At 41.2% G+C, this 24724-nt stretch overlaps 1 protein-coding gene across 3 annotated transcripts; it reads right to left on the reverse strand.

Moving 5' to 3' along the window:
• Window positions 1–521: 521 nt before the first annotated feature.
• On the reverse strand, window positions 522–23978 carry ptprjb.2 (protein tyrosine phosphatase receptor type Jb, tandem duplicate 2). 3 transcript variants are annotated; one of them, XM_069687141.1, is made up of 35 exons: window positions 23860–23978; window positions 22837–23097; window positions 22397–22657; window positions 21244–21504; window positions 20819–21079; window positions 19666–19926; window positions 19241–19501; window positions 18088–18348; window positions 17663–17923; window positions 17220–17474; window positions 16204–16464; window positions 15498–15770; window positions 15043–15309; window positions 14645–14908; window positions 13777–14040; window positions 13441–13695; window positions 12892–13149; window positions 12400–12663; window positions 12052–12306; window positions 10360–10629; window positions 10022–10270; window positions 9663–9929; window positions 7861–8010; window positions 7514–7715; window positions 7274–7389; window positions 7075–7162; window positions 6945–6989; window positions 6621–6705; window positions 5889–5979; window positions 5663–5736; window positions 5380–5514; window positions 2987–3103; window positions 2580–2740; window positions 2333–2468; window positions 522–2252 (listed from the first exon to the last, which is right to left on the reverse strand). In XM_069687141.1, exons 2-35 carry the CDS (start codon window positions 23036–23038, stop codon window positions 2112–2114), a joined length of 6972 nt encoding a protein of 2323 aa, XP_069543242.1. In that variant the 5' UTR covers window positions 23039–23097; window positions 23860–23978; the 3' UTR covers window positions 522–2111. The 3 variants fall into 3 exon arrangements, with proteins under 3 accessions (XP_069543242.1, XP_069543243.1, XP_069543244.1); XM_069687142.1 differs by lacking the exons at window positions 522–2252; window positions 2333–2468; window positions 2580–2740; window positions 5663–5736; window positions 23860–23978 and having other exon boundaries at window positions 3014–3103; window positions 22837–23255; XM_069687143.1 differs by lacking the exons at window positions 522–2252; window positions 2333–2468; window positions 2580–2740; ... (4 more) ...; window positions 6621–6705; window positions 23860–23978 and adding an exon at window positions 6801–6852 and having other exon boundaries at window positions 22837–23255.
• Between the last annotated feature and the right edge of the window lie 746 nt (window positions 23979–24724).

Below are 24724 nucleotides of genomic sequence, written 5' to 3' on the forward strand. Positions count from 1 at the left end.
ACACCTCCATGTCGTGCAAAATCCCTTAGGTGTAGGCCTGATGTAAGCTGTAAAATTAGAACTTTTTGAAGTCTCTGTGTAAAAGCTTTCCCTCGTGAAGAAATGGCATTATTTATTCATCCTTTGAGGGCGCACTTAGCTACATGCACCCTCAAAGTTGCTCTGAATAATGCAGAGGTGTACCAGCTCGGTCCTCCTCTGTACCATGCAGTATATTCTGTTGTTTGCTCCTTTTGATCTCTTGATTAGACGGAAACAAATCAGCATTTTCTGGTATAAACAGCAGTTCAGTGTCTAAAGTAGCTGTCACATAGACTGTGCAATGTATTTTTTAATGACACAGGCTTGTTTAATGTTAAAAAACACATTCTACGTCACAACAGTTTGAAGATTTGTGACAAAACTCATGATTGTAACTGAAATCAGTACAGCTGAGTAAATAGCTGTAAGCTGTTGGGCTTGCGGCTGCACTTTCTCACAGACTGATTCAAAGCACACATAACCATACACAAATGTGGGGCAAAGGTGTAATAGCATCTTTAATCCCATTTTTTTCATTTACAGGTAGTATAATATGAAATTATTGCTGCTATTATATTTTTGCATTGTACCAGCAAGCATATCTTTAAGCATTTCAAGAACCTCCTCAGTGTTGTGACTAACGGCTGCTTGTTTTCATCAAAAACAAAAGTGCTTTCCATCATTTAGTACAGTATTATGGTGGCCCTGAAGGTCAAAAGTCAACATTTCTGGGAAAAACAAAACGTTTCACAAAACACCACAATATTTCACAAGTCAACATTTTGAAATCTGAAATGTTTTTTGTGAAATGTTTTTTTTTTTTTTTTACCTTTAGGGCCTCTGTACTTGATGATACAATAAAACTACTACTGGCAGACCACACGTATCCATGATCTTAAACGTACCTTCCTCATGGAAACTTCTGCCCTTTAGAAGCTGAAAATAAAGCCTGTGCTCTGGCGAGTTGAACATCACAGGAAATGTCCATATATGGACATAGATATGCAGCAGCAAAAGACTGTGTCTTTGAGGAATGTACAGGGTAGGAAAAAAGGAAATCAACAAAACAAAAACAATGAATGTGGCCTCTTAAAGTACACTACACACTGGATTCAGTAAAATGCTTTGTTTTCATAGTTTGACTTCCTGAGTTTTTGTTTCATGTGAACCTTCTCTTTATTCTTAAAAGCATAATCACAGTAAAACTGTAAAAAATTAAATGTAAGGAAGAAAGCATAATGTTCCTAACAGTTCCACAAAGCACTTGCCAAATTGTAATAAACGCTACTCGTAAAAAATGCATCTCTAAAGTTTAAAAAGTGGACAGTGTAGAAAGACAAATGCATCCAGTGCATTATTTGCTTCAGTGCATACACATACAAACATTTTTAGAACCAACAACACAACTCCTTCATTAAAAAGCATTGCACAGTTCAAACTGGCTTAATAGGTGCAAAAATAGCGGCCATATGATTAGTACAAACATGAAATAAAACACGATATACCAAGAAACTTCATCTTAAGGTTCCTGAATTAAGATAATAACAGCCTGTTTTCAGTTTAAAACTCATAGAGTGCCACCAAGTGGTAACAAAGCATACAGGCAGTGTTCACAACAGTAAATCTTTTTATACAAGGCAACAAGAGTATTTCTTCTTCAAAAGTGTCCGTAATAATACCTATACAGCATCCAGCATATTACCTGAGCATAAACAGTAATCATCAGTAAGACACATACAGTAGTAAAAAGGCAAAATGTAGAAAATATAAACAGCTGATTGATACTAAAATCTGCAGAAACAAGAGAGAAAGATTACATCTATTCCGAATATTTTTGGTCAGTGATTATGTCCACTTTTATATCTCTATACACACTTCCCTTTTTTATCAAACATTCAACATTTTGAACAAATAAATACCACAAAATAGAGGTTTAAATCCTGAAATTAATAATATGCTTAACAGAAGTGCGACACTTATAAGAAACAAATACAGCACAATCTGTTACGGGTGTTCCCTTTTACAAATGTCCGCTCAGCTTCTTGCAGAAAGTAAAGATAGAAGAAGAAGAGCAGAGAGGTGTCTCAGCTCTATGCATTGTAGTACCCTTTTCTGTCCACATTCTCGTAAATCGAGAGCGCAGCCGTGTTTTGGTAGATTAGATCCACGTTGTTTCCAGTTCTTGATCGGATGATGTCCATCGCACACTGGTTTAAGAACACATACTGGTCCTGCAGGGAGAACAAACGATCACTGAGCTGCAACACACTTATGATTAAATGTAGAGTAAGACAAAACCACAGTGTCCTACCTCTGTCTGCACCATGAGGGGCCTGTGCATGCGCAGATCGTGGACGATGCCGAACACATCCACAGTGTTTTCCCTTTCAATCTGGATGATCAGACGGTCGATGGCTATCAAGGTGCCAGTTCGTCCAACACCAGCACTGCAGAGAACGTAGACGCACAGACAGAATATTAGATTCATTTGAAGACGAGATTATGTGTGTGTGTGTGTGTGTGTGTGTGTGTGTGTTTGTGTGCCTGTGGTGTCAGACCTGCAGTGGACCACAGCAGGAGAATGTGTGGAGTACTGGTCCATGTGCTCTCTGACTAAATGTCTGAAGCTGATCAGGAGCTCGGTGGTCTCCGGCACCCCGTGATCCGGCCAGGCTGTGAAGTGGAAGTGACGCAGAGAGCGGGTCTCTGCAGTTTTCACCTGAAGGTCAAACACCACACAAACTCAAAATAGTTATAACTGAGAAATCGAAAGCATACAGACTGTATTTTGTATTAAATCACAGACACAGGAAACAGACTACAAGTTAGGTGAAAGTTCCTTTGCTCAGAAGGTAACTAGTGGCTTAAGATTTTGGCTTATGGCTGTGGGACAAGTAGTCCAAACTTTAGGTTATGACACAAGCATCCTAAAAAGATGCTTCTCTTGTTATATCTTGCCACTTACATTTTTAACGTCGAAGTCCCTGATGGTCCAGTCTTTAAGTGGTATTTCAGAGGTTGTTGTCACAATGATGTTTTCATAGTGCTTGGTGCCATTGTCCCAGTACTGCTCACATTTTACCTGGAAAAGTCATAAACACACTCCAGGTACTCAGAATTAAAGGTATAATAAGTAATTTTTCCTTGCATTTTGTCAACACATTCAAACTGGGCCCCTCCTTCGTCACCAGCAGCTCACTCTCACTCTCTCGTGCGAGGACACGCCCACCCCGCCGAGCTAACACCGACGGCATCACAGTTACCTTTGCTCTAGCATGCTAACCGCCAGTTAGCTTGTCCTACCCGGTTTGAGGCACCTACCTGTCCAACAGAAAGAAGGCCAACTCTGTATCGTTCTTCCGGTCTGAATGGGGCCCAGCTGCTAATTTGAACCACTCCCACACTCACCTATACGCTGTGATTGGCTCATGGAGCCACAACAGCGCCCCTCCTGAAAACGTCCCGTGCAAAGCAAAACAACAGAATAGATGCAGAGGGAAGGGTCTGCACACACACTCACCAACGCACATGTATAGAGGCCCATAAGTGATTATTTATGTCATATATGTAAAAGTCTATATTTTACTTTTCTAGGAAAATCCTACTTATGATACCTTTAATTCTTAGAATATAGAAATGATCGATAGTAATGTTAAATTTAGATACACCTAGAGACTACACCTCCTCCAGGTGATCTTAACATATGGTTGCTGTAGAGTGCAGCAGGAGGTGGATTAGAAGCTGAATCATGAGTTATATATACATAAGGGTGAACCACGTACTCTGAGAGCAGTGTCTGTCTTCAGACCACTGAGGTATTCTATATATATGGCTTTTGCCTTTGACAGGACGTGTGGGGAGTAGAGAGTGGGGGATGACATGCACCAAATGATCGGCAGACCGGGAGCCGAACCTGTGATCAGTGTGTCAAGGACTGTAGCCTCTATACATGGGGCGCCTGCTCTACCAACTGCGCTAAACCAGCGCGTTTTATAGTGGTTGATATGCATTATAAAGAAGCTGGTGTTAATCAGCTAACAGGAAATAGGTTTTTTTTGTTGAGACATGCTCTGCCAATGCATTGACTTGGCTTGTTTCCCCCTCAACCATAACAACATGTTAAAGAATACTTTAATGTCAATCAAATCAATTTATAAAGTTAAAAGTTTCTTTTTTAGTTTCTTTTTTTTTACAAGATATCTTCACATTATTACAAAAAACACACAACCTTAGCACATAATTAAAATAATTCTGTATGTAGTAATAACATGAAAATGTCTTACTACTTAAAAAACAACTTTTTTACAATATTAATTATTTCACATTGTAAAGTGATACTGATCTGTTTTTATTTTTCTACCAAGGTTGCAACAGGATTTCTTAAGATGTAGAAATGTATTAATCTTTGATATAATTTTCTCTTTTATTTTCTAATTTAACCGTTTTGGTGGTCAGGTCATAAATCACACACACGTTTTGTAGTTCTATAAACCCCTGCATCAGTAGATGAACAACTGGACCGTTGATAAAACAAGTAATGATAAGCAGCAACTGTCCAGACCATCTTTACTTACAGGAGGTTGACAAGCGTAAAACATAGACTGTATAAAAAGATGACTGCTCCCTAAAAGTCAAACCAAAACATTTGGAGCGCCCCCTGCTGACTGGCTGCAGTATAGGTCATAAAGCCCGCCTCCTCCATGTTAACAGATGGGACATAAGTCAAACTATAAAATCAAAATACACGCCAAATAAATGTTTCTCAAACATGGTTTCTGTCATTATAGTTAGTCCTTATCATGCTGATTTACATCCCAGTGTTCATTTTTCTGACAAGTTTAGTTTTAATTAGTTATCTGATGCTGTAAAAAGGATGATTGACAGCTCTGTCGACAAATACGGCTCCTGCAGCCAATTAGTTCCAGGTGAGCAGAGTAGAAGAGGAATGGTGAGAGGAGACACAACTAAAACAATCACTTCAGTCATTGAAGTTTCCATATCTGTGAACGTTAACCTCAGACCAACACAAAGAAGCTGTTAATACGCCGACGTACGGAATCCTTGCGGTTTTTTGTGGTAAGTTAAGTATGTGTTATGGTTAGAGGAAGGGATGGGCCATCGCTATACTGCGCAGTCTATGGCTTCAAATAATGTCACCAGTGCAAGATGGCAGCGCCCGTCTAGGTGGTATTTCGGCCTCACTTTTGTACAGTGAGAAGCGTAAAGTAAAAAAGAGAATCGGTATATAATGTTCAAGCTCGAGCACAATTGTTCTGATTGCATTTAGGATGAAATATGTACAATACAGTAATCACAGCTAACACTTAAAGACATAAACATGTTTGTGTTCACACTCACTCGTCCCTGTTCATTGCAGCGTGTCAGCATGACCAGCGTATGCACGTTCTTCTCCCAGATCATCCTCCAGAAATCTTTGACTGTGTGCGGCAGAGGACCCTGAGCTGCAATAAACTCCTTCCTGGAGTTGTAACCCTTCAAAATAAAACAGCCCCAGAACATAAAAGTACATCCTGCTCAGTTTTGTAGGAGATTCTCAAGTGTATCAAACTTCGATGTAGAAGATGGAGTAGTTGAAGTAGCATTAAGCAAAAGAATTAGCATTGATGTTGTCAGTACGCACCGGCATGTAGTTAGCATTGATGTAGTCGTCATATGGACTCCCATGGACAGAGAGTTTCACTCTAGAGGAGTCATCTAGGAGGTGAGAACAATTGTTTTAGATGTATGATAGTTTAGATTGAATGGAAATGGGATGATGGTAACAGTATGATAAGCATGATATGGTTTAAAGAGTGACGGTTGTTATTGCTGAAAGCAGTAGAGGAGGGTTTGTGAAGGTGACTCACAGGGAAGCACGTTGTTGTAGCGGTTCTTGGGCTTGTTGTCCACATTCAGGGCGTTTATTTTCGACTGTCCTGTACCGACAACTTTCAGGTCCTTTAACGAAAGAAGAAGGAAAAAGGTAATTGATGATTGGATGGTTCACATTATGCCAAAAATGTGGTGTATGGTTATCTGTAACAGTTAGGGGTATTAAAAAACAGCCGTACTGTTAGTTTGAACAAATTAAAGTCCTTGTAAAAGACTGCTTTATGTCTAACTGTCCATAAAGATATAATCTCAAAAATGTTCATGTAAATAAATGTCTGTTAAGTCAGCATCTTTCGCTGAATGAGGTAACACAATGGTGATTGAGCCTATGGCCCACTGATGAAAGCTTTTGCATATTTAGCAGAATTACAGACTGGGTGTCTGTGGCGACATTCATGAAAAAATCACAAGCAGCGCCCAGTTAGTGACGCGTTTTCCATCACCCACAAGTGGTTGGTCTGCCAGAGAGGGTAGGCGGAGCTAAGTGGCTGCTTTTCCGGTCTCTGCAAGTGTTGCGAGTAAACAGTAATCTACTATGGCTGAACAAACAAAGAAAAGATCGATGACTACAGATACAACTTCAAAAATAAGTAAAAATACAAATAAAAATTATAAATTTATATTGGTCCAAATGATGATGACATATTTTTGCTTTGATTTCCTGCTATGAGGAGTTGGAGCCATGCAAATTGAAGCTAATGTTTCACCTCAAACTCTTCAGCGAAGCCACAGTTGGAGTCTGCTTTCTGCTTCCTGTAGTACGCCTCGAAGTCCTCAACGCTCACAGCCACACTGAGGCACAGGAGGTCAGACATGAGAGTTTTAATCTGAGACACTGTGATGTGCCTGGATTTTAGACTGGTCTGTTTCTATCATAAAGTGTAACATTTGACAAACTATACGACAGAATTTTAAAGAATTAATACTTACGATTTGGCTCTGGAAAAATAAGAAGAGGAAAAAGCAACGTTGATCAACAGTTGTAGAAACAATAGTTTAAACTGTCAGCACGGTCAAAATGAAATCCTTACCTCATTGAATGAATCTGGATGTCTGGTGATTCTTTGTTGGACATCCTACAGGCCACATAATAGGTGAGTTTAAAATGAATCCCCTTTGCAGTGACTTTATTTTCTTTTATCAATGACGGCTATGACTCACCTTTTCCAGTAGATAATGAAGCCGATGAGGACGAGGAAGAGAATGCAAAAGATGCCCAAAGTTACTCCGACAGCGAGGCCAATCACAACTAACATGTTGGCGCAGATTATGAAAGAAAGACAAAGAATGAGATTCGTGAGCATTTTCTCACATTATAGACACATTTCATAATGAATCACTGCTGTGATGTGGTTGGTACCTGGGTTCTGTGGAAGACTGAGGACGTCAGATAATTGTGTTGTTGAGACCAGTGACAGATTAATGTCCACAAGGCCGTTATGCAGACTCAGACTGGTGAACAACACAACAGCAAATCTGCAGGATTAAACAAATAAGACTTAAACAATCGTAGTTTATTTGCACATATTTGTACGGTACTAATGATTTAATCATCTGATTCTGCACATCTATTTGCAGATTATATGGCTCCAGTTCTTACTGGTATTTCCCTTTGGCCTGCAGAACACCGTTAGTGTAGCCCTCCCATCTGGTATCGTCTCCCACTTCTAGGCTCAGATGGGTCGCCGCACTGCGTGACTGGGAAGGGTTAATCTCTTTGACTGTTGCCAGGTATGCTAGAGTTTCCCCCGCAGTCCACTGATTGTAAGTCTTCCCCAGGTAATTTTTAAAATCAGAGGTGTCTGGTGGAAAGACAGGAATTACAGAAAGCAGTGATGAGCCGCTGTACAGAAAAATCATGAACTGTACAAAACACGTGGACTGGGCATACATGCAGTGAAATGGTTAAATCGAGCACTTCCTGACATTCAGAAGAGAAAAACCCACCTATGTTTTTATCCGTCACCAGCACCCCAATATGTGTGATGGGCCCGTTGGTGCTGTTCAGCTGGCTGGATTCAATCTGAAGCAAGAACCTGTAATGTTCAGTTTCCTTAACTGTCACCAGTGATTTATAGTCCTCTGGAGGGGGTGGATCTTTGAACAGATACGACAGAGAAAGATTACGTTAAAGAAATGGCAAATGGCAACCTGTTGTTCGTGTTCAATGAACAACAAATCATCAAAGAAACTGCCAAAGATACAGAATGGGAATAAAATGAAATGAAGGGACGTCTTTGAGCAGAATTAGAAAAAAAAAGATATTCATTGGTACCAGATGTAATGTTAAGACAAAATTCAAAGGACAATATTTAAAAGTGGTAATTTATCTCTTTTCAAATATAATTTGTTTTTGTATTTCTGTTTGGTGGTGTAGTGTAATGGTATGAACTGGTGTGAGGAAAAACCCTGCTGCTTTAAAGCGCCGATGAGGAACTTTCGGTTTGTGTCGATTTTAGCGACCCCTGTGAAGAAAGTCCCATCTCTTATCTATTTGCTGATCTTGTCCTGTACATATGTAAGCATAACATCCTGCTTTCTTTTAACAGTCAAACGAATCACTCGCTGTGAATCTTTGCAGTGGAAAATAAAACAGGCAGATCTGGCAGCGAGAAGTGAATCGCCTCGTCTGACAGCAACCCCACGGGAGATGTTACAGGCATTAAAAATAACTAAAAGATATAATCAATCTTGTTGCTGATGGTCGCTCATATTGAGGCATCAGTATTAATTTCACTCCGTTTCATAACCGGGTAAAAACTCCTCACAGGGGCTTTAAGGTAGCATCACTTTAAACAGGGTTTAATATGCATAATGTCATGACAAAAACATAATCATATAAAAAACTACTTTTATTTTTCCTTAGAATTACCGATAACATGTCAGATTAGAAGGTTCCTAGGTTGAGTCCCAGTTCGGACGATAGACTGGATAAAAAAGATGGACGACATGACAGCTCCATAGAACATTTCGAGCACCCCCTGCTGACTGGCTGCAGTATAGGTCATAAAGCCTGCCTCCTCCATGTTAACAGATGAGACATGAGTCAAACTATGAAATCAAAACACACACCAAATAAATGTTTCTCAAACATGGTTTCTGTCATAATAGTTAGTTCTTATCATACTGATTTACGTCCAAGTGTTCATTTTTCTGACAAGTTTATTTTAAATTAGTTACTTGAGGCTGTCAAAAGGATGATTGACAAATACGGCTCCTGCAGCCGATCTGTTCCAGATTAGCAGAGTAGAGGAGGAACGAGCGAGAGGAAACGTAACTAAAACAATCACTACAGTCATTGAAGTTTCCATATCTGTGAACGTCTGCTTCAGACCAACACAAAGAAGCTGTTCTGCTGTTAAACACTCCGACGTGCGGAATCTCTGACGTTTTTTTCCTAAGTTAAGTGTGTGTTGTGGTCAGCGGAAGTGGAGACGCCAGAAAAACAACAAATCCAGGATGTACTTTTTAAACATAGTCAGTTTTCTTTTTCTCCCTATATTTTAACTTCACATTTTTAACCTGACAGACCTCAACCAAATGTATTGCACTTGTATGACATGTGGAAAACCTTCAGTAAGAAGAAGAGTTGAAGGAAGAGGAGGGTTGATTTGTACATGTCCTCTGTGTCATTTAAGCCATTTTCAAGTTGAAGTAGACATTAAAGCAGAAAAGAACTCGACATACATAAGAGCTTTCGGTATGAAAACTTTAGCATTTAAGTATAAAATCAGTTTCATATTTCATACTTGTGATGCCGGTCCAGCAGAGCACAGACACAGGAGTGCTGGCTCGTCCACAGCTCTGAGTCTCCACAGTCAGATTGTATTGAGTATGGTGACGCAGCTTGGGCACAGTGTAATTACAGTCGGTGCTTGTTGAGATGATGGGATCGCTATTGTTTACGGTGACGTGGAAGCCGGAGTGTCGCCCTTTGGGACAGGTCCAGGACAGGTTGACTTCAGCTTCTGGGTCGTTTGGACTATGGCATGTAATTTTTGTCACAGGGCTCGCCCCTGAAGCGTCAAACAGAAATGGAAAAAATTAAGGATAATCCATGAATGAATGAAAAAAGTCAGACACAAATGAAACAGTGTAATGAACATACTTGTGCATTTAGACGCCGGTCTTGGATCACCCTTCGTTCCATCAGAGGTCTTTGTGGTGACACTTATAGTGTAGTTGGTGCCAGGATCCAGCTTATCAAATGTAAATGTAGTATTTGTAGTGTCAATAAAGAGGCTGTGCTGGGTCAGTATGAAACGATAGCTTTCCTTGTATTGGTCAGGCTTGTCCCATGCGACTCTGATGCTCTCCTCATCTTCAGAAGCACTGAGAGACTTCACACTGAACGGTCCTGATGGTGTGAAAGAAAGGAAGTCAAGCTTAGCAGAGCCAGATCAGGAAAGCTTGCACAATGCTTGGCTAAAGAAATACTTGTCTTACTTGTGGTGACCATGTGGATCTGAACCTTCTCACTTTTAAAACCCATCACGCCCACTGTTAGCACAGAGATGTTGTAGGAGGTCCCAGACAGCAGGGAGGTGAAGTTATGACTGATGTTGTTGGTAGAGATGTAGTCCCCTCCCTCTGCTGATATGTTGGTCAGCTGGTAGGAGAATGAAGCACCAGTCATCTGAGGAGCTTCATCCCACTTGATGTGAATGGAGCCGGTCGTCTTTGACAGGATCTCAATCGGCCCAGGAGGGTTGGGGACTGGAGGGAGGGATGCAGAAAGTGAACTTTAACAATCAGAGTAATATGGTTATAAAAATTGTAGAAATTCTCTAATTGCTCAGCTTGTGTTTGGCGTCTCGGCTCAGACCTCATCACTCCTCAGATTTATTTTACATGGAGAGATTTGAGGAGTGATGAGATAATATCGTAAACTCGCCCTAGCTGGAGCCTACAGGTGGATGCTGGGGTGGTGGTGGGGCTGAAAGTATGAGCGCAGTACTGGTGCAGGGCAGCGGTGGCGATGACAGAGTAGAGGGGAGAGAGAGGGAATCTTAAAGCTCAAGTAGACCGCTGAATTGTGAGGTGAAGTGTTTGTCAGGTGATTGTGGAGAATGACGCATGTCGAAATGAATGCAGCTCGAGTTACCTGCCTGAACTAGCTTTCAGGCAAAGCTACGACATGTGGATTTAATAATAAGTTGATGGATGCTGAAGAGTGACATTATTCAAATGATCAAAGCGTCACACTGTCCTGTTAATTTAGTTTTTTGTACTGCTGCACTCCAGAAAGTTATTATGTAAATTTGTACTCGACTCTTTTAATCAAATTATTATTATATATATTATATTATTATATTATTATATATTATAATTTTAGCTCATTGTCACATTTATTTGAATGTTTTTAAAGCTCTGTTTTTGGTTGTGTAAAGCACTTTGAATTGCTTTTTGCATGAATGGTGCGCGATAACTAAATTTGCCCTGCCTTGCCTTTAATCTGGCTTTTGGAGCAATTTTGTTTTTTGTTTGTTTTTTACAAAGCTTTATCTCTGGTATTCATTTTATTACTTACATTGATCAGATTTGTATTAATTGATTTCTAAAATTTTATTGTTTTTACTTTAGTGATTTATTCATTTATTTATTCATTTTTTCATTTCTTTTTTTTCTCTTTTAAAATGTTATACATTGTCAATTTCTGCTCTCATTTTCTGTCTGTTGGTTCCTTTGGGTACCTGGTCCTTTGGATTGCATGCTTGTATGTATTAAAGGTGCTATATAACTGGTCTTTAACTGACAAAAAATGTTAAGTTCATTAAAGCTAAAGGAACTTTCGGTTTGTGTTGATTTTGGCGCCCCCTGTGGACAGAGCCGTACCTCTTATCTCTTTGCTGATTTTGTCCTGTACATGCTTAAGTGGTGTTTTTAACAAAAAAAATATCATCTTGTTTTCTTTAACAGTCATATGTATCACTCACTTAAAATCTTTGACCTGAAAATATAAACAAAGGCAGCGTGCAGTTAATTGCTTCGTTTAATTACGATTACACACTTCACAGTATGCTTTGGAAAACTTCATAGGAAGTCGTGATTGGGAATAGTGAGCCAAACCACCTGCTTGATACATAAGCTGAGAACTCCTGAATATAAACTCACTGAAAACAACTTTATCGTACTTACATGTTGCATTAGTAACAAATCCAGACGGTGCATTAAAGGGGCCGCTACATGTGGTTACCCAGGCAGTGTAAATCCTTCCAGCAGACAGGCCCTCAAACATGAAGGAGGTGTCGCTGGGGTTCAGCACTGACGACTCTGAGGTGCCGTTTAGATGAACCTTATAGTGCTCCACTTTCCCAGGAGGTGCTGTCCACGACACCAAGACTGAACTGTTGGAGCCCTGACTGGAGATGCTGGGCTGCACTTTCTCTGGCTCTGTTAATGTGTGGAATAGAAAGAAGGGTTACATCTGATAAACAACTTTAGTGTTTGAAAGAAGGAGTTGAGAATCAAGAGTTTGAGTCTTACTAGTGTACTGAGAGGTGCAGTTTGCTTCCCCTTCGATGCCATCCGCTGCCCTTACAGCAACACAGAAGGTGCATTCAGTCCCGGGGGTGAGCTGGGAGATCTTTGTGATGTTCCCTGTGAGGGTTTTGTTTCTGTAGGAGTCACAGCCTTTTGTCTCAACCCTGTATGTGTATTCCAGCTTGTACTCCAGTGGTTCAGTCCAAAACAGACTAACAGCAGTTGTGTTTAAGGTTTCAGCCTCCAGGTGTCTGGCACTGTATGGTCCTGCAAACACAACAGAAAGAGTTTCTTATCATGCTTTTATACAACCACTTACATCGGTTTGTCCGATCTGTAGTCACAAACTCAAAACGCGATTAGCACAACATCTGTCAGTGGTGGAGCATACCATTTACACAGCTCATGTTAAGTTTGCTGAATACTTAATGTTAAAAACCGGAAAAAAATGTAGTTGATTTGCTCCTTTAGCTTCAGCATGCTGTATATACATACGTGTGAAGTAGGACACAGTCACAGGAGCTGCCTGAGTGCCATCTGCTGTCTGTGTAATGACAGTGAAGCTGTAGTTGCTCCCAGAGAGAAGACCACTGATCTTCTTTGTGGTGTCGAGGACTGTATCAGAGGGAGCGTTGTTGGAGGCCTGAACCACGTATGAGTAGTGAGATTTGCTCTCTTGCTGTTCCCAAACCAAGGTCACTGAGTCTGTGGTGATTTCTGTCTTTTCTGCCAGCAGGGTTACAGGATGTGGTCCTGATGAAGAGACAGAGGAAACACAGTGGATATACAGAGGTGTGTCAGAATAATGAAAACTAGTGAGCAGGCTGTTATTGCAGAATGGAACCCCGACAGGGTGAGCAGGACTCTTGTCTCTGCTGTCCCTTACATGTCACCAGAAAGCCCAAACATCTCTTTCTTTAAAAAAAAAAAAGAACAATAAATAAGAAACCCACTTTAAAACTAGAAAGACAAGAAAAAAATGTGTAGTATATCCATTTACATCCACATAACCCTGGTGTAATAACGTGTGTTTGTCACACTCACTGGTGTAGTTTTCTGCCATCTCTGCCGTGCTCTCATAGTTCAGCACGCCTACAGTAACAACAGAGATGTTGTTCAGACTCCCAGACTGCAGCTTGTCCAGCAGGAACCAGTTGTTCTCGGTCAGAAAGGAGCCTTTATAGCTGGACACACTGAAGTTATACTGCTTGTGGTCCATGTCCTCAGGTATGGGCCAGGTAAAGTTGATGGACTCCACAGTCTGAGACTCCACCGTGATGGGACCAGGAGGGTTAGGGACTGAACAGGAAGAGGAAAACTTAGTTATTATCAAACATTACAGGCATATCTGAAATATCGAATATCAGCGATCTAACTCACATGTTGCGTTGCAAACTCTTGAACTTTCATTTTTAAAAGGTCCACTGTTAGTGATCACCAGCACACAGTACAGCACTCCTGCTTTCAGGTTCCCAAACAGTCTGTATACAGTGATGTTACTCAGATCTGTGTCTTTCCCCACCAGCTCCCCGTCTCTGTGCAGCTGGACAGTGTACGAGTCAACCTGACAAACTGCTGGAGTCCAGCTCACTGACAGGCTGGTGGTGTTCCCTGTGGCTGAGATGTCTGAGACAGCTGCAGGCTCTGTAAATAAAGATTTATATTTAATGTTTAATACATTTAGAAAATCCTTCGTTTAGCTGTGCCTGAGCTAATGATTATACATCAAATTAAGTTAATATACAGGGTTGGGTTGTAACAAAATAACAGTAACATTAGTCTAAGTTCTGTCAAAATTAAAGCGCATTCTGACAGAAGTTACATTAGATAGTATTACAGCACAGACAAATCCTTAAGAACAGATTCTAAACCTGCAATTTTTACCACTTTTATTATGCATGCAGTAATCTCTATTTACAGATTCTACATAGAAATGTAGAGGACTGTAGCATCTATATATGGGGCGCTTGTTCTGCCGACTGAGCTTCACCAGCGCACCGATTTGGATTTTGAAGTTAATCTGCAGAGAGTAAAAATAATGTTGCACTGGCACCCAACTAAGCCCATTTTGACATATCAAAAGGTTTGTCTCCTAGAAATAGTTTTACTCAATAATGAATCAAACTATCTTTACATACAAACAGCCAAATCAAAATGCAAAATGCAAAATTAATGTTATTTAGATTCGGTCATCTTTCTAGCCATTTAAAAATCGAATATGAACACATAAGAAACTTGTAAGACATACTTGTGTAGCTCGAAGTGGTCGCCGCTGACGACTCGACCACATCTACAACTGTGATCACTTTTAAGGTGTAAAGAGTTCCAGGGCATAGATCGAAGAAGGTGTAAGTCTCTTTCTCTGTTGAATTATTGTAAACCTCCATGGCACCCCGGAGCACCATCACCCGGTACGAGTAGGAGTGCTTATGATCACTCTGCCTGGACCACGACACCTGGATGGTGGTTGTGGTCACATTTTCCACTGTGAGGTTTGTCACTGCTTTAGACACTGCAGAAAACACAGCAGAGGGTTAAGTAAGACCACAGACCACAGGAGAAAGAGGTATTTTACATTTTTAGAGTGTAAAATGTTTAGAGTATATATGATAGAAAGAGTCTAAGTGTTTAAAAAGTAGGCCTTACATGTGTAACTCAGTGTAAATTCATCCGCTGATTCACTTCCAGGTGCTGCTCTCGTCCTGACGCTGATATTGTATCTAGTTCCCGGCTCCAGTTCCGACAAAACAGCGCTGTTACTGCTGACTGTTTTGTTTATTAGCGTTCCTGTAGTACTGTAGGTTTGAACCAAGTATGAGTAATGATCCTGGGCTCCCTGCGGCGATGACCAACGCACTTCCACAGAGGTGGTGGAGTTAGGGCTGGCTACCAGGTTCAACACAGGGTTGGGCACTAGAAAGAAGACAAATGATGGAACATTTAATTAAAACGTAAATTTAAAAGAAGATATTTCACAGACAAATATGACATTTAAAATATTTGTATTTTATGTAACACACTTTGAAAGGTGACCAAAAAAAAACAATGGGACATTATTAAATAACGCAAAAACTACAATATTGTCTCCTGGATGTACTTACAGGTGAAAGGAGAAATACTGACAGCCGAGCTGAATAAATTTTGGGGTCCAACTGTCCGTACAGTTATATTGTATTGAGTTCCAGATAAAAGCAATGACAGCTCTGTGTTATTGACAGTGGCAGTTTTATCTTTTACGTCACTCCCAGACGTGTAGTAGGCGATGTGGTAGCTGATGTCCGGAGCATTCTCCATCAAAGCTGGAGTCGCCCATGCAAGATTTAATGAAGAGTTTGTCCTGAGACTGACGCTGACGAGACCAGGAGGAGTGGGATCTAAAAAGTATGAAGAACAAGTACATTATTAAGGACACTTAATAATGAGTCAGACAAGACAACAAATGTGCACAAATATTAAAAAAGAAAACATTTTTAAGTCCACATTCTGACTGATCTCATTCTGCTGACATGCCTATGTTGCAAGAGAGGAGATCAAACACACATTCAAAAACATTGCCACTATTCAATACTTGAGGATTTCTGGTACAGATTTGCATAAACGCATCAGGTGTTTGACGATCGCACAATCTGATTTATCAAACATAAAGCTTGTAAATAAAGTCCCAGTTTTGATGGTTTAAACATATTTTTAATATGCACAATAAGCACAAAAAATAATCCAAATAAACTTAACTCTACAATTTACAAACATTAGAAGCTTAACCCCCATTTTGAGCTTTATAAAATCAGCATAAGTTGTTGAACTCACCAGTGGCGAGTGAAGACTGATCAGACGTCTCATTGAAGCCTCCGGCCACAGCGCTCACCGTGATGACAAAGACTCTCCCGGGATGTAAACCAGTGAAGTGGAAGGTGGTGTCTGTTGTTGTACTGCTATTCGAATACATCAGTTTGTCATTTACGATTTTCACCATGTACTGATCAAACCTTCCTTCAGGCAAAGTCCAGCTGATTTTCAGGTTATCAGTTCCCCGAGATCCCAAGGTAATGTTCACAGGCTTCACAGGCCCTAAACACAAAGATTAGAAAAGGTTATTAAGTTCTTTTGTGGAAAAAAAACATCTATTTATGTTGTGTCACAATTTGAAATGGAAACACAGAAATAAAGTACATGTATTTGCTCTAAAAGCCAACTTTATTAACAAAGAACAAGGTGAGCATATATGTAATTAATCCATACTCCAAATTGTCAATCTATATCACCTATTTTAAAAATACAGAACATAGTGAGTCCAAAATGTTAAATAAAACACGTATTATCAAAAAAGTTGAAAGTTAAGTTTCCGTTAATTAAATAATTGATAAATCAACGAATTGGTGCAACTCTACATGCATCATACCTGTTTGTTAATAATTATGTTTTAAGCTGCATTTTATTGACATTTTATTTCCCACAAATCTAATGATGCAATTACAGGTTCAACAAAACAGCAACACCTAAAGTCCTTCTAATAATCAGTTATATGTTGTGGATAACCAACTCATAAATGTTTGTAACCCTCTTAAATGACTAGGTTTAAGTGTCAGAGCCACATTTAAGAGTAATATAAACATTTATTGACAGCGATTACAGCTCCTGCTCGTGTCATTCACACCATGTGGAGACGCACTTTATACTTTTTAGTTACTGTGGTACTGGTCCTGTGAATGCACATACATAAAAATGTTGATTATAGCTCACCTGTAAACGAGAACGACTTAATGAATAAGAAATTGTGCGTTTTTAACTAGCTTTGTTATATCAATACTGAACGAGTGGCTTACTTGTGACGGAAGTGAATGTGTAAGGCTCTCCTGTGACATTATCTCCATTAACGGCAGTGATGCTGATTGTGTAGGTAGTACCAGGGATCAGGTCTGATAGCACAGCAAAGGCAGTGTTTGTGTAGTTGGACATCACCGTTCCACCATCATGCCATTCCACCCTGTACCTGAACACCTCACCGGGAGGTGGTGTCCAGTTCACAGAAATGGAGGAGTTGGTTGTGGACATGACAGGATTTTCAATTATACCAGGTTCTAAAGAGGAGAGAAGAAAGAAAAAATATTAAAATAAGGACACAAATATGAAGACAATCCACACGTAAGGTAGGCAACATCATCAACACTCAGAACTCAGATCCAGCCGATACACCTCAGTGGTGAGACTTGAAATCATTGCAGTCTTATCCACCAGGTGCTCACCGCACAGTGAAATGCTTACTCACTTGTGTATTTGGAAACAATGGTATCCTGTCCTTCAGTAAGGCCATCCCCTGCTACTGCAGTAACAGTTATTTCATACTGGACACCAGCAGTCAGGTTAGTAATGTTGACATGTGTTTCATCCACATTTACAGTCTCATGTCGTCCTTCTTTAGTCCACTGTACTTTATAGAAGGAGCTCTGTCCTTCTGGTTCAGTCCAGGTCAGAAACATTGAGGATGTTGTGACATTAAGGACAGAGAGATTCCTGACTACTTGAGGCTCTGTGAGTGCAGGATGAATGCAGGATGATGAAAAAAAAAAAAAGGTTAGAACCAATGGAAAAAACTATTGACTGTGTCAATTAAAAACATATCTAGAAGAGGAACATTAGACAACAATTGACTCTAAGCACTGTTATAATGAAAAATGTAATCCATCATCTTACTGGTAAAGTGAAAAGTCTCAGCCATTGCACTTTCTGTGGTGTTATCTCCAGCCACTGCTATCACAGTAAAATTGTACTGCACTCCAGCCGTCAGCTCAGTGATATTTATGTTTGTTTCAGTGACACTGATGTTCCTGTTAGTTCCTCTATTAGTCCACTGTACTCTGTAGAAGGAGCTCTCTCCCTCTGGTTCAGCCCACATCAGAGAGATGGACGAGGTTGTGACTTGGCCGACAGTGAGGTTCCTGACTACTTCAGGCTCTGTGAGGGAGAAGGTGTTTTATGGGGACATGACAGTAACAGTGAATTCAGCTTTTAGTCAAAATCAAAACAGTGACAGAGCAGGAGATCCAAATGTCCCCAGCAACAACTTCAAGCTGCTTCACTGCAGCTGGAAGTTCATCTGGCATCTTTGTGTCATGGGAGCCACTTTCAGCTGCACAGGTGATCTTTCTTGTCATTACCACAGCAGCAACACTGTAGCTGCAGTCGACAATGTCAACACAGCTTGTTATTTTGCATCTGGAGCATTTTTATAGCCACCTCAGAACTCATCAGCCTACTGTCTGACAACAATTAACCCTCTGGGGACAGTGGCCAATATTGTAAGGCTTCGGATGCAGCCAGCGGATGTCACACATTCATGCCAAGCCTTCCTGGGGGCAGCTGTGGCTCAGTGGTAGAATCGGTCGTCTCTCAATCGGAAGGCTGGGGGTTCAATCCCCGACTGCTAAAGTCACATGTCAAAGTGTCCTTGGGCAAGACACTGAACCCTGAATTGCTCCCCGTGGCATAACCGTAGGGTAAGAATGGGCATTGATCTGATTGGAGATTGACTTAGGCCTCTGCCATCAACGTGTGAATGAGTGTGTGAATGGGTCAATGTGACATGCAGTGTAAAAGCAGCTGAGTGGTCGCAAGAAAAGCGCTATATAAGTACAGTCCTTTTACCATTCCTCCTCCCTGCACTGAAAGTTGTTTAGAGCCTGACTAGAAACTTGAGATGGGAAAATTGACACATCTTTCCTTCTGGTTCAGTCCAGCTCAGGAACACAGTGGATGCTGTGACCACACATGCTTATGGAGTTTAACCTCTGACACACTTAACACCTCACTACCTGAAAGTATATACCACATTTAAATGACTACTTACTTGTGTATTTGGAAACAATGGTATTCTGTCCTTCAGTAAGGCCATCCCCTGCTACTGCAGTAACAGTTATTTCATACTGGACACCAGCAGTCAGGTTAGTAATGTCAATATGTGTTTCATCCACATTTACAGTCTCATGTAGTCCTTCTTTAGTCCACTGTACTTTATAGAAGGAGCTCTGTCCTTCTGGTTCAGTCCAGGTCAGAAACATTGAGGATGTTGTGACATTAAGGACAGAGAGATTCCTGACTACTTGAGGCTCTGTGAGTGCAGGATGAATGCAGGATGATGAAAAAAAAAAAAAGGTTAGAACCAATGGAAAAAACTATTGACTGTGTCAATTAAAAACATATCTAGAAGAGGAACATTAGACAACAATTGACTCTAAGCACTGTTATAATGAAAAATGTAATCCATCATCTTACTGGTAAAGTGAAAAGTCTCAGCCATTGCACTTTCTGTGGTGTTATCTCCAGCCACTGCTATCACAGTAAAATTGTACTGCACTCCAGCCGTCAGCTCAGTGATATTTATGTTTGTTTCAGTGACACTGATGTTCCTGTTAGTTCCTCTATTAGTCCACTGTACTCTGTAGAAGGAGCTCTCTCCCTCTGGTTCAGCCCACATCAGAGAGATGGACGAGGTTGTGACTTGGCCGACAGTGAGGTTCCTGACTACTTCAGGCTCTGTGAGGGAGAAGGTGTTTTATGGGGACATGACAGTAACAGTGAATTCAGCTTTTAGTCAAAATCAAAACAGTGACAGAGCAGGAGATCCAAATGTCCCCAGCAACAACTTCAAGCTGCTTCACTGCAGCTGGAAGTTCATCTGGCATCTTTGTGTCATGGGAGCCACTTTCAGCTGCACAGGTGATCTTTCTTGTCATTACCACAGCAGCAACACTGTAGCTGCAGTCGACAATGTCAACACAGCTTGTTATTTTGCATCTGGAGCATTTTTATAGCCACCTCAGAACTCATCAGCCTACTGTCTGACAACAATTAACCCTCTGGGGACAGTGGCCAATATTGTAAGGCTTCGGATGCAGCCAGCGGATGTCACACATTCATGCCAAGCCTTCCTGGGGGCAGCTGTGGCTCAGTGGTAGAATCGGTCGTCTCTCAATCGGAAGGCTGGGGGTTCAATCCCCGACTGCTAAAGTCACATGTCAAAGTGTCCTTGGGCAAGACACTGAACCCTGAATTGCTCCCCGTGGCATAACCGTAGGGTAAGAATGGGCATTGATCTGATTGGAGATTGACTTAGGCCTCTGCCATCAACGTGTGAATGAGTGTGTGAATGGGTCAATGTGACATGCAGTGTAAAAGCAGCTGAGTGGTCGCAAGAAAAGCGCTATATAAGTACAGTCCTTTTACCATTCCTCCTCCCTGCACTGAAAGTTGTTTAGAGCCTGACTAGAAACTTGAGATGGGAAAATTGACACATCTTTCCTTCTGGTTCAGTCCAGCTCAGGAACACAGTGGATGCTGTGACCACACATGCTTATGGAGTTTAACCTCTGACACACTTAACACCTCACTACCTGAAAGTATATACCACATTTAAATGACTACTTACTTGTGTATTTGGAAACAATGGTATTCTGTCCTTCAGTAAGGCCATCCCCTGCTACTGCAGTAACAGTTATTTCATACTGGACACCAGCAGTCAGGTTAGTAATGTCAATATGTGTTTCATCCACATTTACAGTCTCATGTAGTCCTTCTTTAGTCCACTGTACTTTATAGAAGGAGCTCTGTCCTTCTGGTTCAGTCCAGGTCAGAAACATTGAGGATGTTGTGACATTAAGGACAGAGAGATTCCTGACTACTTGAGGCTCTGTGAGTGCAGGATGAATGCAGGATGATGAAAAAAAAAAAAAGGTTAGAACCAATGGAAAAAACTATTGACTGTGTCAATTAAAAACATATCTAGAAGAGGAACATTAGACAACAATTGACTCTAAGCACTGTTATAATGAAAAATGTAATCCATCATCTTACTGGTAAAGTGAAAAGTCTCAGCCATTGCACTTTCTGTGGTGTTATCTCCAGCCACTGCTATCACAGTAAAATTGTACTGCACTCCAGCCGTCAGCTCAGTGATATTTATGTTTGTTTCAGTGACACTGATGTTCCTGTTAGTTCCTCTATTAGTCCACTGTACTCTGTAGAAGGAGCTCTCTCCCTCTGGTTCAGCCCACATCAGAGAGATGGACGAGGTTGTGACTTGGCCGACAGTGAGGTTCCTGACTACTTCAGGCTCTGTGAGGGAGAAGGTGTTTTATGGGGACATGACAGTAACAGTGAATTCAGCTTTTAGTCAAAATCAAAACAGTGACAGAGCAGGAGATCCAAATGTCCCCAGCAACAACTTCAAGCTGCTTCACTGCAGCTGGAAGTTCATCTGGCATCTTTGTGTCATGGGAGCCACTTTCAGCTGCACAGGTGATCTTTCTTGTCATTACCACAGCAGCAACACTGTAGCTGCAGTCGACAATGTCAACACAGCTTGTTATTTTGCATCTGGAGCATTTTTATAGCCACCTCAGAACTCATCAGCCTACTGTCTGACAACAATTAACCCTCTGGGGACAGTGGCCAATATTGTAAGGCTTCGGATGCAGCCAGCGGATGTCACACATTCATGCCAAGCCTTCCTGGGGGCAGCTGTGGCTCAGTGGTAGAATCGGTCATCTCTCAATCGGAAGGCTGGGGGTTCAATCCCCGACTGCTAAAGTCACATGTCAAAGTGTCCTTGGGCAAGACACTGAACCCTGAATTGCTCCCCGTGGCATAACCGTAGGGTAAGAATGGGCATTGATCTGATTGGAGATTGACTTAGGCCTCTGCCATCAACGTGTGAATGAGTGTGTGAATGGGTCAATGTGACATGCAGTGTAAAAGCAGTTGAGTGGTCGCAAGAAAAGCGCTATATAAGTACAGTCCTTTTACCATTCCTCCTCCCTGCACTGAAAGTTGTTTAGAGCCTGACTAGAAACTTGAGATGGGAAAATTGACACATCTTTCCTTCTGGTTCAGTCCAGCTCAGGAACACAGTGGATGCTGTGACCACACATGCTTATGGAGTTTAACCTCTGACACACTTAACACCTCACTACCTGAAAGTATATACCACATTTAAATGACTACTTACTTGTGTATTTGGAAACAATGGTATTCTGTCCTTCAGTAAGGCCATCCCCTGCTACTGCAGTAACAGTTATTTCATACTGGACACCAGCAGTCAGGTTAGTAATGTCAATATGTGTTTGTTTCACATTTACAGTCCCGTGTATTTCTCCATGAGTCCACTGTACTTTATAGAAGGATCTCTGTCCTTCTGGTTCAGTCCAGGTCAGAAACATTGAGGATGTTGTGACATTAAGGACAGTGAGATTCCTGACTACTTGAGGCTCTGTGAGTGCAGGATGAATGCAGGATGAGGAAGTAGAAAATCAGATAGAACCAATGGAAAAAACTATTGACTGTGGCAAGTAGAAATATATATAGAAGAGGAACAACATCAGACTAAGATGTGGCACAATAATTGACTCTAAGCACTGTTATAATGAAAAAGGTAATCCATCATCTTACTGGTAAAGTGAAAAGTCTCAGCCATTGCACTTTCTGTGGTGTTATCTCCAGCCACTGCTATCACAGTAAAATTGTACTGCACTCCAGCCGTCAGCTCAGTGATATTTATGTTTGTTTCAGTGACACTGATGTTCCAGTTAGTTCTTCCATTAGTCCACTGTACTCTGTAGAAGGAGCTCTCTCCCTCTGGTTCAGCCCACATCAGAGAGATGGACGAGGTTGTGACTTGGCCGACAGTGAGGTTCCTGACTACTTCAGGCTCTGTGAGGGAGAAGGTGTTTTATGGGGGGAAACGTGTTGAAATGCACCCATATTTACAATCTATCCAATTTTTATTTCAGTCAAAGTCACAACAGCAACACTGCAACTAGACCCATGATGCCCCAGCTACATTGTTGAGCTGCTTCCCTGCTGCTGGAAGTTCATCCAGCTTCTTTGTGTCATGGGATCAACTTTCAGTTCTTCATGTTTCCACACTTCTTAACAAAGACACCCAAAGTCATCTTGAGCACCTCATCTGACTTCTGATATGAGCGAGTAACTACAGGTTGATGTGAACCGTTCCATGAATCACTGAGCCTCTCACACTACAATGAAAGCTGAGGCAAGCCAGCTTGTTGGGAAACCTTTTCCAACTGCTGAGTAACAACCTCATTCTTGTCCCAACCAGGGTTTGTGTCCAAAGCTGATTTACAAAAACACAACCGGACCTAAAAATAACGCAGACTTTTGCTTTCTACACCGATTGTTTTCCTGGACGCAACCAAAGCCTGCTCAAACAGAATTGGTCAATGCTACTCGCACTACAAACACAAACCAAAACCAAACAGAACTGACGCCAAAATCTTGTCCCTCACCAACAGACTCTTCATTCACATGCAGCTAACTATTTATAGAGATCATTCTTACAGTGACCCTGAGTATCATCCTGCCTGTGATCACTGCAGACAGTCTGCTCTAAAGGGTATCTTCTTCAGACTCTCACTACCTGACCGTATGAACCACATTTAGATGATTACTTACTTGTGAATTGGGAAACAGTGGTACTCTGTCCTTCAGTACTCTGATCACCTGCTACTGCAGTAACAGTTATTTCATACTGGACACCAGCAGTCAGGTTAGTAATGTCAATATTTGTTTGTTTCACATTTCCAGTCCCGTGTATTTCTCCATGAGTCCACTGTACTGTAAACAAGGATCTCTGTCCTTCTGGTTCAGTCCAGGTCAGAAACATTGAGGATGTTGTGACATTAAGGACAGAGAGATTGCTGACTACTTGAGGCTCTGTGAGTGCAGGATGAATGCAGGATGAGGAAGTAGAAAATCAGATAGAACCAATGGAAAAAACTATTGACTGTGGCAAGTAGAAATATATATAGAAGAGGAACAACATCAGACTAAGATGTGGCACAATAATTGACTCTAAGCACTGTTATAATGAAAAAGGTAATCCATCATCTTACTGGTAAAGTGAAAAGTCTCAGCCATTGCACTTTCTGTGGTGTTATCTCCAGCCACTGCTATCACAGTAAAATTGTACTGCACTCCAGCCGTCAGCTCAGTGATATTTTTGTTTGTTTCAGTGACACTGATGTTCCAGTTATTTCTTCCATTAGTCCACTGTACTCTGTAGAAGGAGCTCTCTCCCTCTGGTTCAGCCCACATCAGAGAGATGGACGAGGTTGTGACTTGGCCGACAGTGAGCTTCCTGACTACTTCAGGCTCTGTGAGGGAGAAGGTGTTTTATGGGGGGAAACGTGTTGAAATGCACCCATATTTACAATCTATCCAATTTTTATTTCAGTCAAAGTCACAACAGCAACACTGCAACTAGACCCATGATGCCCCAGCTACATTGTTGAGCTGCTTCCCTGCTGCTGGAAGTTCA

This window comes from Semicossyphus pulcher, unplaced genomic scaffold (assembly GCF_022749685.1).
Source record: "Semicossyphus pulcher isolate SPU_LCO1_2020_fin unplaced genomic scaffold, fSemPul1.0.p SCAF_8, whole genome shotgun sequence".
NCBI classification, from domain to species: domain Eukaryota; kingdom Metazoa; phylum Chordata; class Actinopteri; order Labriformes; family Labridae; genus Semicossyphus; species Semicossyphus pulcher.

Coding starts and splice junctions, on each gene's coding strand:
- ptprjb.2 (XM_069687141.1), bottom strand. CDS start 23,038: ATGTGGGCTGAACCAGAGGGAGAGAGCTCCTTCTACAGAGTACAGTGG. Junction 18,349..19,240: donor CATTGTTTCCAAATACACAA/GTAAGTAGTCAT, acceptor TCTCCCTCACAG/AGCCTGAAGTAGTCAGGAAC. Junction 2,469..2,579: donor CCTGCTGTGGTCCACTGCAG/GTCTGACACCAC, acceptor CGTTCTCTGCAG/TGCTGGTGTTGGACGAACTG.